At 36.9% G+C, this 16461-nt stretch overlaps 1 protein-coding gene across 2 annotated transcripts in view; it reads left to right on the top strand.

Moving 5' to 3' along the window:
• Window positions 1–16461, top strand: part of LOC113230720 (receptor-type tyrosine-protein phosphatase kappa) — a 282010-nt gene that overhangs the window by 239861 nt on the left and 25688 nt on the right. For both annotated transcript variants that reach the window (XM_026464784.1, XM_026464783.1), the window contains 2 exons: window positions 1506–1593; window positions 6536–6612. In XM_026464784.1, the coding sequence (XP_026320569.1) occupies window positions 1506–1593; window positions 6536–6612 (165 nt within the window). The remainder of the gene's footprint in view (window positions 1–1505; window positions 1594–6535; window positions 6613–16461) is intronic.

Below are 16461 nucleotides of genomic sequence, written 5' to 3'. Positions count from 1 at the left end.
GTGGGAGTTGCGGACAATATTCCTGATGATTTTGAGCCAAACAGAGCACATGAAAATGAAGAACCTAGTCGACATATTATTAGTAGTGAGGTAAAAAAAGCCATTATGACACAGAAAGACAATAAAGCAGCAGGTGAGGATATGATCACCAACGAACTTCTGAAGGAAACTGAAACCATAGTACTTGGCCCGCCCACGTGTATTTTCAACGAACTTTTAGATAACGAATACGTACCTAGACAGTGGATGGTATCAACAATAACGTAGTTACATAAGAAAGGAGAGTGAAACGAAATTGGGAACTATCGACCAATGGCATAATATCCAATATGTACAAAGTTTTTTCGAAAGTTATACTAAATAGAATAACAAAAACGTTAGATGAGAACCACCCTAGACAGCAAGCTGGATTCAGAGGAAATTTCTCAACACAACAACTATCTGGGATTTGTGGACTACAGTAAGGCATTTAACAGCATAAAACACAAACACTTATGGGTAGCACTCGAACAACAAGGTGTACATCAAAAGTATATTCGAATGATACAAATTTTTTGAATTTATAGAAACAGCTTGGCAAAAATTAAGTTAGAAAAAAACGGTGAGGAATTTCCGATAGAGAAAGGAGTAAGACAAGGAGACCCCTTATCTCCAAAACTGTTTGCAGCGGTACTCGAAAAAGTCTTCCGATGCCTAGACTGGGACCACCTTGGGCTAAATATCAATGGTACAAGATTGAATCACCTCCGTTTTGCCGACGACCTCATCTTGTTTACGGACAATCCAGATACATTGGAATTGATGCTACAACAACTTACACAAGAGAGCGCCGTAGTGGGTCTACCAATGAACGTCGCAAAAACAAAACTCATAATGAATGGAAACAAGTCAATAATAAAAGTAAATGATAAACCTGTTGAAGATGTAGAGCAATACATGTACCTTGGGCAGATCATATATATCATTGGGCTGGACATACCATGACGGAGACTGGAAAATGGACCAGAGAGGTAACAGAGCGGTACCCAAGAGAAGTCAAACGAAGGCAGAGAAAAAGATGGCAAGATGACTTAAAATTGGTGGCAGGCCCATTTTGGCAGCGACAGGCACGGGACAGGGAAAACTGAAAGTTTCTGGAGGAGGCCTATGTCGAAAGACAAGCTGATGTGGATGTAATTTAATTATAGGAAAATGTTTTAAATTGTTAATATGGAAACTATTTAAGTATTAATTTTAATTGAAAATTTGTCTATTATCTTTAGTATTAATCTAGGTTTAAGATATTTTTATATTTTTAATAATTTTTTATTAATGAATTGTATTTTGTAATAACAAAGTATACTGTAATATTTGAATTGAATTGTATCAGCAACAAAGGCTATTATTATGATTATTAATATTATTATTATTATAATTTGTGTGGTTTTAAAAAAAAAATTTTTTGTTTGTGTTAGTGCACTAAATACGTTCAAATTCATTGCATTAAAATATTGCTTTGTCCTCAGACGGCAGTAAAGGTGGAGACACACGCGTGTCGGCACGCGACCAAGAAGACCAATCTTCACAAAAACCAGAACCAGAAAGTTATACCTTGTAAGTACAAGTGCAGTATACACAGAGTATCATGCTGGAACAAGGAGACAAGCTTCAGAAGTGGTAGGTTGTCAGAAAGTGCGGGCTGGAGCGTTCCGTAGTACGAACCCATTTTCATTTATCGTCACCTTACAATGAAAACCGGGCGTGAAGTTACAGGCACATGGAACTTGTCAACTTATGTCTCAGGGTGTCGGGCGCAGTGGCAGTGGCCCACAGATCTTAATTAAAGCTCTGAGTGGCACTGTAACTGTTATGGACAGGCGTGTAGCTTACCATCAGGCACACGACTTGTTCGTCCCGTCACTTGGTATTAAAGACTATTTATTTCAATAGAAGTAGGGCTTCTTGTGAGAGTTCGTCTTGGGAATTACTGCCACCTTGCCTATTTCTGCCACCAAGCAGTAATGTGAGCATTACTGTGTTCCAGCTTAGAAGGGTAAGGGCGCTAGTGAAATTACGGGCACATGGGACTTGTCAACTTATGTCTCAGGGTGACGGGCGCAGTGGCAGTGCCCCTAAATCTTTGCAATTACAAACTTTGAACGGCACTGCAATTCTTATGCGTAGGCGCTTCGCTTATCACCAAGCGCACGACTTGTTCGTCCCGTTGCCTGGTATCATAAAAAAAACATAATCCCTGAAAATTTTTCGAAATGGCGCTTTTTGTAATAAAAAAAAAAGTTTTGTAATTTAGTGGGTTGGTATACTACATATATATTAAAAATAATTATTCAAACGCAACTCCGTGATTTCTGTGTTCGCTGCGCTGACCCAAACGCGCGAAAGACGCGAAATGTAGTTTCCGATTACGCGCGTGACGAGTGTAATTTGCGGATGCATGGTTGCACGGGCGGAACGACATTGGGATTTTTTAAAGCCTTTTCTTAGGAACTTTCTTTATAAAATTCCGATCTTTATGTTAGCGTAGTTCGTAGCTAGTAACTATCTAGCCACACGGCGTATTTACGGCTGTTGTAAAGTTACCAATGTTCGTAAAGTAACTAAAAGTTCTGAACGGTTCCGGTTTTAAAACAGATGGCGTTGACAGAAAATGTTGCTTTCATTTTGTTGAAATACATTTGTTTATAAACCGTTGCAAGGAAAACTTGGAACGGTGGCTTGAGCTACCACGAAGTTTTAATGAAGCACATAGTTCTTAGTGTTTCCATACCAAAGAAAAGTTAAGAAAAAGACTAATTACAATGGCAACACAGAATATTAATGCAAGTGTAACGGAATAAGCTAATCTACAACAGACGGAGTTATTGCTAAATAGTAATTCATTTTAACACGTTAACTGCCATATCGGAAAAAGGTAACTGCCCGTGAGTGTTCCATAGAGGTCACGTCATACAATGATGACCAACATGAGACACACACATCAGTTTGACTTATGCTTTTACGCCAGCGTGCACGTTTTCACTAGATTTAAACTTACTAAGTGACGCACGGTACTTCAGAGTCGTAAAGATAAAATGTCATCTTACTTGTTGTGAATATTTGGAATGGTGTATACATATACAATTACACATAGAATTATTTTGTAAAAAACTTAGGATATGTCAATGCCAATTTTGAAAAAAGAACTAAGTTTACTTGACAACAAAAAATGAAAAAAAAGAGACTTGAAAAAGAGTATTTCAATATTCAAATTTATTCATCAAATATCACTATTTGAATAGAATATAATTGCGTAAACAAGTGAGTGCACGAAATAATATACTGACCGACCCTCACCTAGAGTGAATTACGGTGCGCTACAAGAGAAGAGAGATTTCCTGGAAAGGATTGTGGGATTTTCCAGAGTACAGGCGGATGTAAGCCAGCGTGACCGGGGTGGCGCCAATGACATGATTATTCCGACCGCTGATATTAAATAAGCAATTATATACAAGTTAGAACTATGTAAATAAGTCTATTTACTAGTATTTGGCGTTACAATAGAATGTACAGAAAATTCAGAGTTATCGTATTCTTGTCATTTTTTAAAGTCTGTTTGGCAGCTAACGTGTTAAGCAAATTTAAAATAGATAATAAAGTGTTGGAAAGGGAATGCAACCAAAGAATGTCGTTAACACTATTTTACATAAATACACTTTAAGTAGCACATAATAGAGTTTGTAATAACTAAAAATCAACGAAAGTAAAAGCAAATGATTAGAAATAGAAGAGGCAATGGAGTGTCAAACGAAATGGTCCACGCGACGTCACTTTATACATTTCACGAACCCAGAAAACAATTACGCCTGAGCTCATAAAAGAATATATTATCAGTAAGGGAGAGTCTGTTGTAATCATAGAATATTTGAAACCTTACCAAGCGTCATCGCCTAATTCTTTTCTAGTGACAATTGAAACCGACAAAATAAATACAATCTTGAGCGACGGATACTGGCCGGTCGGAATAGTACCTACATAGAAAATATGTTGGTATATAAAAGAAACAACCACGACCGAACAGTGAACAACAACACAAATGGCTAAAATAGATAAAATTACAACAAAAATAATATTCTTTAATTGTAAGGGCATCAAACGGTCCCTTCCTAACGTACAAGAATTATGTAAGAAGCACGACATAATTGCGCTACAGGAGCTATGGTTACGTCGAACGATCTCGACTTCTTAAGCCAAATCTGGCAAGAGTTTGATTATCATGGAATATCTGCAGTTGACACATCATTTGGACACCTGAAGGGTAGAACATATGGAGGTGTAGCGCTGTTATGGAGAAAAATATGTTCAGTAATTGATAGTGGGTCGAAACACATCGCAGCGGTCTGCGCAGAACTGCAGGATAATCGTAATATTCGTAATATTATGTCGTTCCGTGGCTTAGTTGGTATAGCGTCTGCCACGGTAAGCTAGAAGACGTCGGTTCGTATCCGGCCGAATCGAAGGAATTTTTTCTGAGTGTTCGATCTTTGTATTAATAATTATAACAAACTAGTGGAGTAATTTCACGAAAAATAATTGAATAACAATTCAATAAAAATTTTAAATCGTAATATTATTATTATGTCGCTTTACGTGCCCACCTATTGTGCGGAAAATTTGCCATTATTTACTGAATGCTTAGGCAAAATAAGTGCTATAATAGAGGACAATTGCATGGTGATTTGAATGCTGATATTTGTGCGTTATTCGTGAAGGATATGCTTAATTACTGCAATGAACAAAGACGGGTGTGTGCGGATGTCGAACTGATTGGAGAGTCAGCTGACACTTATACTTTTAAAAATGACGTACAGGGATCTAGGAGCTGGTTAGACCACTGCGTTGCATCAGCCTCTGCATACAAACTATGTTCTAGCGCGCGGGTGTTGTGTGACGTGCACTGGTCAGACCTAGAGTGGTGCCCTTACTGACTGAGTGTGACTTCAATCTTATAGAAACTAAAATTAGTACGCACCCTAAGATCGTTATAATAAAGTAATTTGGGGCAACAGAGACTAAGAGCATATAAAAGAATATAATAAATTGTTAATATGTGTGGAGTAGCGTGTAACAATAAAATGCATACAGAATTAATCAATAGGTATTATAATGAAATTATTACGTCCTTACAGTTAGCGGCAAAATTAACGTATACCAACAAACGCCAGATATAAAATAGCTGGGTGGAACCACCATTTATTACCGTTTTGTACACAAACGCACGCAAAGCGCATACGGCTTGGTTGTTACACGGATCTCCACTATCGGGCACTGGGTTTGATGAAATATGCAGCAAAAGGAAATTATTTAAATAAATACCTTCCTTTGAAAGCCTTGACAATTTCAAAAGAAAAGACAAACAATCGAAACAGAATAGTATGTTTTTACTTACAATAACAAAACTTTTCTTCCAAATACACTACGTTAGTAATATAACTACTAGTCTAAACAAAAATGTAGACAACTCCGGCTACTTCATTGTTATGCGAGCTAAAATTAAAAAATACTTACCCTTACTGCCTCTTCACAGAATGCACTTATATAAATTCTTACAATACCTACTAAGTCTGTATTCTTGTCCATATAATGTAATTTTTCCTCGTTCTGGAAAGTATGTATATTAAGTAAGTTGACCTAAGGCTCAATTTACATTACTGTGAAATGGAATGAAACCAAATGTTTGTAACCATAGCATAATGAACTAGTGTCTATTATTGTACTAACTATATAAGAGTTACGAAACTGGTCGAGCGTCTTTTGGAGAATTCTTGGGGAGTCGCGGAAATTCCTGCAGCTGTCGTATCGTATCTAGTTTGTACGTAACGCAATTGGCATAAAGCTCATTAGTATTATTTCGTCACAAAATAAACAGCTTCCATTCTGTTCCGCTGCAATGTAAATTACGACGGACCGGAATGCAATGAAATGCAATAATATTTTGGGCTCGCATTCTCACATTGCTAGACTTTGCCAGTTGAACGGTCTTAGAGCAATGATCGACTTAACTACTTCTCGGCAACCTTCGTAAAACTTTCGACTTATTCCTTTTTTATTCTTTTGCTTATTTTTACAAAAAATTCACTCTTTGTTTTTTATAGTCACTTAAATGGTTTCTTAATGTTTACACTTTTCTTTTTGTAAATTCCATTTAGTACTTTGCCATAATTTAATGTGCATGTAGTGACGGTTTATAATAGATTGTGCACTTAGTTTTTGACTAACCAAATAAAATTTACAAAAAAATTACCTTGTCGTGAGCCTGGTCGAGAACGCACGCCTATCCTATCTATATATATTACCCTTTAAAACCGAAACGTAGTTATGGTCACATTACCCCTTAGTGGCATAAATAAGTAAGGTGGCAGTGCTTCCCTGGACAAACTTTTTCATTAGGGTTACTGTCTTCCAAGTTCCGTGGGCCCAGGTTATTCTGTGGTGTCAGAATAGACTTAGCTACAGAATAGATGCTTCGTAACAATCTAATTTTCATACTTTGTTACAGATGACTACAACAGAGTGGTGCTAGAAACGATAGACCGGGAGCCTGACTCCGATTATATTAATGCTTCCTATATAGATGTAAGTATCTTTCATTACCTTTTCAAATGACGAAGTTAGGTTTAACACGTGGAACGCATTCGTAATCTAAGTCAGACAGGAACCAACAACACCACGTTAAAGAGGTCCGTAATCAATTGAACTTTTCTTATAATTTAAGTTACATAATTTTTGCGATTTGCATGGAAGCCAGCGTTTTTAAACTCCTCTGATTTCGCCAGCACCTTTAACCTGCAAAACCGGAACACAGTAATGCTGACATTAGTGCTTGGCGGCAGAAATAGGTAAACTGGCAGTACTGGATGAACTCTTTCACAAGGAGCTCTACTGCTAATAAAGTTTTTATTGTATTGTATTTATGTTTGGTTAAAAATACTCCGTCACAGAAGCTACACACTCAAGTAATCCCTTGCAAAAGGAAATGTGCCCATTGTACTCGCAAAACCTATTCAATGTTACGACATGCGATTCTACGATGCGAAAGACGTTCTATCTAAACATTTCTTCCACTACTTAGAAATAACTGTATTGCGATATAAGAAAAACTGCTTTGAGTTATTGCTTGAATCTATTTCAATCCATAACCCCGGAGCATATTATACGGTATTGTAAATGATAAATGTACACAAATGTTTATTCACAAAGAGCAAACCCTAGAGCTTCTTGCTCATTCTTGTCAGGAGAATCTGGCCCACGAATGAGCAGACAGTTTAACCAATATGACGAGTATAAGTATAATCTGTTTACCTGTAAAATAATAGTAGGTACATTAAAGATGATAAATAACAAATTACTAACAAGGGTATATTAGAAGCCCTAAGTTGAAGGTTTTAATAACCCGAGATTTATATTATTACCGTCCATGATATATACAATGTTTTTCGTCACGTTTGCGAGGAAATATATGCAATGTTTATTTATTGTATGAATTATGGCGCTTTTTTTTGTCAAGTGATGGCCAGCTGGCTATTCCGTAGATATACAACTCGAACTAAAATGTTGTAATAACCAAAGACGAATACAGTCATAATGGATGGTAAAAAAAAATTACAAAAATTTTATACAGAAAATAGTTAAGATCAATTATAAGAAATTCTTAGTATTTTTTTTTAAACACACACACTCAACATAGCCCCGCACTAGGGAAACCCTGTATCGCGGGTGCCATGGACACACATATAGACAACCACAAATTACACCCAAACTCACGAGAGAAACAAAATGTAGGTCATACGAATATTTCTCCCGGCCCGGGAATCGAACCTGGGACCTCTGCGTGGCAGTCCGGCATGGTAACCGTTCGGCCACAGAGGCAGTTAAATGTATGTGGCTGAATTGCAATGAAATTTCTGTTTAGATAACATTTTAAGCGAATGTTTTAATTTTGAACTTAACCTCCTTGCTTGAACTTGGAAAGGAAGTATGACGTGCTACAAATTAAAAAAATATCCTTACCGACCATAGCTGTAATGGGAAGAAAAAAGGCTCGAGGGTTTTATTTGGGGCTTTATAGTTAATATAAATATATAGTTAATAGGGCGTCATAGGGGGTTTGTCAAAATTCAATGAAGTTTGACAAACCCCAGGTACTTGCAAAAGAAGTCCGTTATCTACCCAGGATGCTGCGAGAGGCCATTGAAATTTAAAAACATCCTAATTTCAACAGGGAAGATGGTTTCTCCGTACCACCAGTTTGGGATCCAGTATTTCCTCTAATGAAAAATCCCAAACAGACATAAGACTGCAGTACTAATTAATATGTTTTAGTTTATTCTAATTTCTATTAATAATTAATAATAAATTAAACTTAATAAAAATTCATTCAATAAAATAATTTGTAAAACTTAATGTAGCGTAAATTGGAATGTTTTCTTTGTAAAATTAAAAATAAGGTATTTAATTAATAACTATTGTAACTATAGTGAAAAAATAGGGTGGTTTGCTTTAATATTAGACATAACTGGTTGAAGACTGTACCACCTCAGTCAACCGTGACCATGGGACCTGTAAAGGGCCCGAAACGTCGGTTTGTTTGAAAAAACAAATATACGCGATTTAAATCCGGAAAAATAGTTTCATTAGTTAAGTTAGCCACCATGAAATAGTACTATTTACAAGCAAGTATGATGAAAAGATTATTGGACTTTGACTTTTACTCAGCGCCAAATATACGTGCTGACCAATAAGAATCAACCCTAAGCTTTCGTGGCAAACTTATTAAATATCAGTATATTTATATGCCTTCCCTCGAAGTAAAGTTCAAAAAGGAGTATAAAAAGAGCGAAGGCACAAACAAGTAATTGATATCACTTTCGAATGATAATGGGGTGTCCACCGAGCGATAACAGCACCCTTTTAACTTTAGGGTTGTCGACAAACTCAAATTTATTTTAAGTACATGAAATGTCACATAATATATATAATTTGTTTCATGTAATTGGTACTATTTTTTTTACCGACTTCAAAAAAAGGAGGAGGTTCTCAATTCGTCTGTATGTTTTTTTTGTATGTATGTTACGCGATAACTCCACCATTTGTGAACCAATTTTGATGATTCTTTTTTATTGGATAGAAGGTACCTCAGATGTGGTACCATTTAATTTCAAGAAAATATTCCACCTCTAAGGGTGGCAAACTAAGGGATGAATTTTGAGGTCGGTTTTTTAACCGGAAGTTAGTTTATTAGTGCATATAATTGAATAATTAATTTGACTTAACACTTTTGACGTATGTATATCACGTATAATACGACACATAATAATAACACACACACGCATAGCCTCACACTTGAAAAACCTTGTGTCACCGTACCATGGACACACTTATACACAACCACAAATTACACTCAAACTCACGAGATAAACAAATGTAGGCTAAACAAATATTTGTACCGGCGAGATAATCGAACCCGGAACCTCTGCGTAGCAGTCCAGTATAGCAACCGTTAGACTATGGAGGCAGTATATGTGACTTCATATTCCAAGGGTAATAAAAATAATAAAATAAATAAAAATCATTTATTTCGGGCGACCATGACCCATATCAAAATTAATTACCTATATTGAAATTGATTTATAAGTGATACCTATAGTTAACTAAACTACTACAATCAAAATTAAAAGGATAATAAAAGGTTATAAAAATTAAATATAATAAAATAAAATTGAAATAAAATTAAATAAAACCAAAATTCCAATTAAAATTACACGTACATAGTTTATTGATGTCTACATCGATTGCCTCCATAACCGGCACCATAGCGGGCATGATTATCACAACAATGCCGAATATCGGGGCAATCTAACCTGCCAGCTGTCATAGCCAGGACGAAATTGGGGCTGGCCCGCACTCAGCGCACCTGTGATGCACATCGTTGTGTAGAAGCAATCAGTGCATGCCGCCGCGAACATACCCGAGGCGCTGCAGGAGCGGGGCAGCCCCAATAACGCCCTAAACGCATTATTGAATTGCACACGTAGGTGTACAATGACGTGCAAAACGCACTGAAGAGAGAGATCTTCACTAACGACGTACTTTTTTACACAAATAAATGAGTGAGAGAATTATTTTGCCGTGGTAGCCCAATGGTTTGTCCTACTACTTCTCAAGCAGAAGTTCGCAACTCTGAATTTCTCGGAATTTATGTGCAAAATTTAATTTGTAAGTTACCTTTTCGGCGAAGGAAAACATCGTGATGAAACCTGCACACTTAGAATAATAACGCATAGAAACCTAGTCCGCACACGCTAAGTGAGGCAAATTAAGCGCTCCCAATGGGCCTACACAAAAGGGCGACCCTTCAGTGCTCAAGGTCAACTTGCACCGCGAACAGCTCAAAAATTTTAGCTAAAAATGACGAAATATGCGGTAAATGAGTGTAAAAATACGTTAGACAAGCATAAAATAGATACTAACATCACAATATTCACTAAAACCGAAAATTAACGTACTACTAAAACTAGCCTACATGAATTTGTTTTTTGTCTCACTTGTGACAGTTCGATTGATATGAAACTATCATTCTATGCGTTATTATTCTAAGCCTGCACATCGAAAAAGGCTCACAATCCTTGGAAAACGTGTGAAGTCCTAAACCCTCGCTTGTGCGGAACCTGTGGGGCAGTGGGACGTATAGAGGCAGCCCCATGTCTTTCTACATTAGTTTTGTTTACCTACCGACCCTTAGGGTATACGAGAAGGGCACTATAACCTGTGCGTGCACAGGTAGCTTAAGGTTCTGATCCCAGATCAGCCAGTGTACAGGCTTGTCACAGATATCTGTCATTTAACTTCATCCGGTCCTCGAGAGGCTAGTGCTTCGTGTGAGCCGGGTGCACGTACAGTAACCTCCCTATGTTCCAGATTCCGTCGACTCTAAAGTCCATTACCAAATCTCCTCATTGCTGGCGGAGCTGTAAAGCACGCTCACTTCCCGACGCCGAACAACGACGTCTCTTCAGTTCCCAATGTCCGGACATGGCTTCCCACTTAAAGTTCAACTCACGTGTCCCGCATAAATATCACGTATAGATAGGCAGAGGATTAAATGAGTTATACCTAGCAGTAGAGCTCCTTGTGAAAGAGTTCGTCGAGGGAAGTACTGCCACCTTACCTATTTCTGCCGCCAAGTAGTAATATCAGCATTACTGCGTTCCGATTTAGAAGGCTAAGGGTGCTGGTGAAATTACAGGCACATGAGGCGACGGGCGCAGTGGCAGTGCCCCTCAGATCTTTGTGTTTTAAAGCTCTGAGTGGCACTGCAACTGTTATCGACAGGCGTATCGCTTACCATCAGGCGCACGACTTGTTCGTCCCTTCACTTGCTATCATTTATTAAAAAAACAATATATGAATTAAAGCGAGAATTATATACACTGTTCGTTTTATTGCACAAAAAGCAGTGTTTATAATCAAGGTGTCAACCCTACCACGAAGTCAATTCCTAAATATTTCACGCTATCCAGTTTGTCGTTGAACAGGCTGAAATCACATTCAACGCGACCGTCATTCGAAAGATATGCGCAAATTTTCGTAACGAATATGATTCCATTTTGCTATGAGTGTGAATACATTTATCTTTTTATTTATATATCTTTATCTTCTTAGTACCTTGAAGTGAGTAAGTTTTTATCCAATAGAACTCTTTGTGAAAGATTTCATTCAAGGATGTAATTCCTACCTTACCTATTTCTGCCGCACAGCAGTAAAGCCTTTTCCGGCGGTGACATTAGCTGAGTGGAACCTTTCACATACGCCACAGCCGCACACGTGACATCTACTTAGTACATAATAGTCTTGACCACGGAAAATGTGGTCTGTGGTGTTGACTATCTTTGTGGTCATTTCATTACATTTAACTAAGATTTTATTTTTAATTCATTTTATTTAATTTTTTTTCTTATTCTATTTTATTATTGTTTTAATTTGGTTTTAACTTTATTTTTCAATTTCTTACTGTGTATTATTGTGAAGAGGCGTTATGTAATAAATTGTTTCTACTCTATTCTATTCTATTCTATCCTAATGTGAGCTGTGAGTAATGTTATTGCGTTCCGATTTGAAAGGTGAACTAGACTAGGTGCTAACTACAGACACATGGTACTTGTCAACTATTATGTCTCAGGATAATGGAACTGCCCCTCAGATTTTTGCCATTTCTAAGCTCTGACAGGTATTGCAATTGTTAAGGATGGCCGTGCACTTACCCATCAGACGCAAGATTCTTTCGTCCCGTCAATTGATGTCATAAAAAACGTATTGGTTAAATTATTTTCGAAATAGACTATTTTTTCACCGATTTTAATGATTCCTATAAAAAGGTGGTACCTCAGTATTGGTACCATTCAAATTTGAACAAAATATTCCACATATAAGGGTATCCGATTGCGCACACACAGCTCAGTTATTGGCACTGTACTATTTCAGTTTTCTAATTTGTGATTTCAGCGCAAACGAGAGTTGATTTAAAAAAAGTGATATAAGACCCATTTGCCTGATGAGCTGCCAGGGATAAATAGCCCTTATTTCGTCTCTATTTCTGGTTATATACTCGATGTTTTAACACATTGACTTACAAATAAATGAACGACGGGTCTAATACAAAAACCACGAAAAAATGTCCCAAGTCAACCTATTTAAACGTAGTGACATGTAAAGGAGTATGAAAAAGCTAAAACGTTGAATTTAAATTGTAATGTCATCACAGTACTGTCTAATATTCGTCAGTCGAACAAACGAAGACTAAAGCGTGAATGACGCTCTGTATACGATTTTAACGCCCTATAAGTTCGGACACTTTTTAGCGCGGACCCGACGTCCATATAATTGTAAGTCAATGTTGCTATCGCATTATACTTGTGAGTAGATGTGTAGGAATGTATTTGAAAATAATAGGATTTGATATTTGATTTTGAGATTTACTCGTTTTCAGGTTATATTTTATTTTATTAACAGATAACAAACATTTGCTTAAGTTATTTACGTTGTTAGGAATAACCACATGAGTAAAGTTACTCATGTGGAACAACCGTTGGACTCATATATACTTTGATCCTTACAAGATATAGGATTGAATGGCATGAAAAAAGAGTTTTGTGAAAATTGCCTTTTGCTGACTGTACCTTTCTTTCAAAATCTGTAAATGTTAATCTATCTTCAAATGTCATAGAAAATATCCTAGGACCGTTTTCCTGTAGCTATGACAGTTAAGATAACTGCCTTCACTGACCCAGAAATTTCCACACTGTATATAGGTCTAAACTATCGTAGACGTGGAAATGACCCATTTCAAATCACACGTGTATACCAAATTGGTAGTTTGTAAAAGTACAGTCAACGCAAAAGTAACTCTGATCCAATGTGGTCGATTTTATCTATACAGATTTCTTAAAATAATTAATAAAATGTTCGTTATTCCACATTAATAATTACAAGGACAATACATAACGGATATATAAGTATATTAGAATAAATCCATGTAGACTACGCGGCCTTATTGATAAGTAGCAATTTTCACAAGCAACCTCAGTACTGCAAATTAAAGTACAGGTACACTATGATGGCCGTTTTGACGTTTGTCCGCTCATCAAGTTTCGTATTAATTCATAACTACGTTGAAGTAGCCAATTGCTGAACATTGTTGTCAATAGTGACGTGCAGTAAAATTTATGGAATGTATAAATTCGTTTTTCGAAATTCGACATTTTTAAAAATGAAATCTAATACGATTGTCACTTATAGGATCGCTATCCAGCGCAACTTCTAACAACAATGCAAAACGAAGCTGTTTCAAATTGACGATATATTAAGTAAACATTTTTATTTTCGTTTTATTAAAACTTTTTAATCAGCTACCCCTTGCAATACTAGTTATAAATCTAAAAACTCTTATTGAGATTTGGCCTCACTATTGTAATCGGTCAAAACGGCCATCATAGCGTGCCGGTACTGTACAAACATTATTATACGTTATATTATATAGGCTTTTTTATCATGCCCATAATGTAAATATTATTATAGGTATCATAAAAAACCTATTCCACTGTAAAAGTGCTTTTTTTTTCTAAAATATATGTTTAAATATCATGCAATGGATTTGCATTTCCCTTTGATGCCTTACTTACCTGCTCATATTCCCTAAAGTACCTCTTCACCTAAAAAGGTACTTGAACTAACTCAATAGCAGGGGTTCACGATCGTCATCTTCGCACCTAGGGTCCCCTATAACTCGGTTGGGTCAATTCACTGTTGGATTACCAACTAATGGCTGCGAACGGGGTTGCCAACGTAACATAAATGAAATAATTCACACTTTGTCAGAGCATGTCACTTACGAAACTTTGTCTTACATTAAGCAGAATGTCGATTCCCATCCGAAACGCAGAAGTTTTAAATGGTTTTTTTTTTCAAATATATGAACCACTTAATGTAGGTTGTTTTATTCATCTAATCAAATAAAAAATAACGACAACCTTCAGAGGCAGCCCTAAATGTTCGACATAATATTGAAAAGGTCCATTGGGACCCGACGCGCGAAAGGGCGAATGTTTTGGTAGATTTATATAATTGTATCCTTAAAGTAACTTTCAGTGTATGTGATGTGACATTTTATTTTTACCCTATATTTTTGTCGTTTATAAAAACGTAACAGTGATTTCTCGACTGGTGTAAGTGTGCATTGAAAACACAAGTAGCCAGTTCGTATTTTCTGAACTATTTCTAATTGCTCGACTGTAACACACCTACTTTATGTATTAAGTACTATTAAATACTTTTAGTTCACTAAGAATGCGCTAGATGGCATTGACTCATTTGGCGTTATTTCTGAATCGCGGTATTAATATTTTCCCTCGAATGGTGACTACTGTAACACAATTTCATCTACGTGTTCTCTCCCACAGCACGCCCTTCTGGCGGAAGTCTTCCGTACCGCCCTGAGCCGTGGTCCGTGCCCACTTGGCCGCCCTCAGGCCCACCACTTAGTTTTAAGTTTAGTTAGTAGTTTATTTTACGGGTTATGAGTCTCCAGCTCGCCCTTTTCTTCCAGTGGCGCAGTCAAGGCCAACTGCAAAGTGTCCTTCAAAAAAAACATCTATGTGTACAGAAATCGGAGAATACTGAGAGCTCAGTTAGGCTAACCAGTAGTAGAGTCTCTTCTTGGGAACTGCTACCCGGACCTTCTGATGTTGACGTACGCTCATATAGGGTGAAAACCATCGCCTCGCAGAACGGTTTCCAGGAGTCGAGTCCCTTCTTGGGAACAACTGCCCAGACCTTCCGCATATAGGGTGGAACTATATTGGCATCATACAGGGTGGAACCGTGATTGGCGGAAAGTCATCACACGGTAGAAAGAACTTCACTCCTTACTTAGTTAGAACTTTCCTCCGAACTTTTATCCGAGCCGTTTCGAAAACCCGCAGAATTTTAATTATAACTGTTTTTACTGCAATATAATTAAAATCTGTTCTCGGTAGTGTCAATTCTGAAATGTCACTACTCTGAGAAGTCGCTACAGTCAAGTGAAATAAAAATCAACCAGCGGACCTCACGAATTTTTCTATGTACTTGTTGTCGTATGTTTGTATTTGGTTTTTCGACGACTTTTTAACAGTAGCGCCATCTGTGACAAATATGAATTTAGAATGAAAGTATTTCGTCACCCAGTTTACACCTTTATAGCTTCCAGCCCCGGCTAGAGACGACACTATTTACTGTATTTTTAATTTATTATTGAATGCTTATGGAATGCCTTTGCTTGCATTTTCTTAAAATTTTAATAAAACCACTACTGAAGTTACCCCCTTTCCAACTAAAAGAATCGTCATAGATGGCGTCATAGATCGTAATCAGGTAACATACACACAAAAAAATACAATCGAATTGAGTATTTGCTCCTTTTTTGAAGTCGGCCGAAAATACAGAAGAGAAAGTGTCAGTTTTTCCCCATAAATAAATCACCTCTAACCGTACGCAACCACACAACCCTTTACCACCTCGAAACATTTAATCACAGGCAAACTGCCACTATGTCCGACCCAAATAATAGTTTAAAATGTAAAGTTCGGATTAAAGTACTAATTAGCGGTCAGATTTAAACCCGGTAATTTGACCGAAGGTTTGAAAGTGAAAATTTACAGATTTATTTATTACCCAATTGTAAACAATATGGCTAAAATTTATGACCATACCATTTATTGACTGTAACCTCCTAAAGCCTCGTGTAGATATGCACAATATGCGTAATTTTAACAGAAATGTTAATGTAAATATTGTAAACTATGTTATAAAAGAGCAACAAGGAACAGATGCCTTAAACATTCCTCTATTAATAATTTTCTAATAATAAATTTCAGTACCTCTATGACCCCC

Source organism: Hyposmocoma kahamanoa, unplaced genomic scaffold, assembly GCF_003589595.1.
Source record: "Hyposmocoma kahamanoa isolate Upper Pololo Valley unplaced genomic scaffold, ASM358959v1 64, whole genome shotgun sequence".
Lineage (NCBI taxonomy): Eukaryota > Metazoa > Arthropoda > Insecta > Lepidoptera > Cosmopterigidae > Hyposmocoma > Hyposmocoma kahamanoa.
This window is presented reverse-complemented; position numbering and strand designations above follow the sequence as displayed.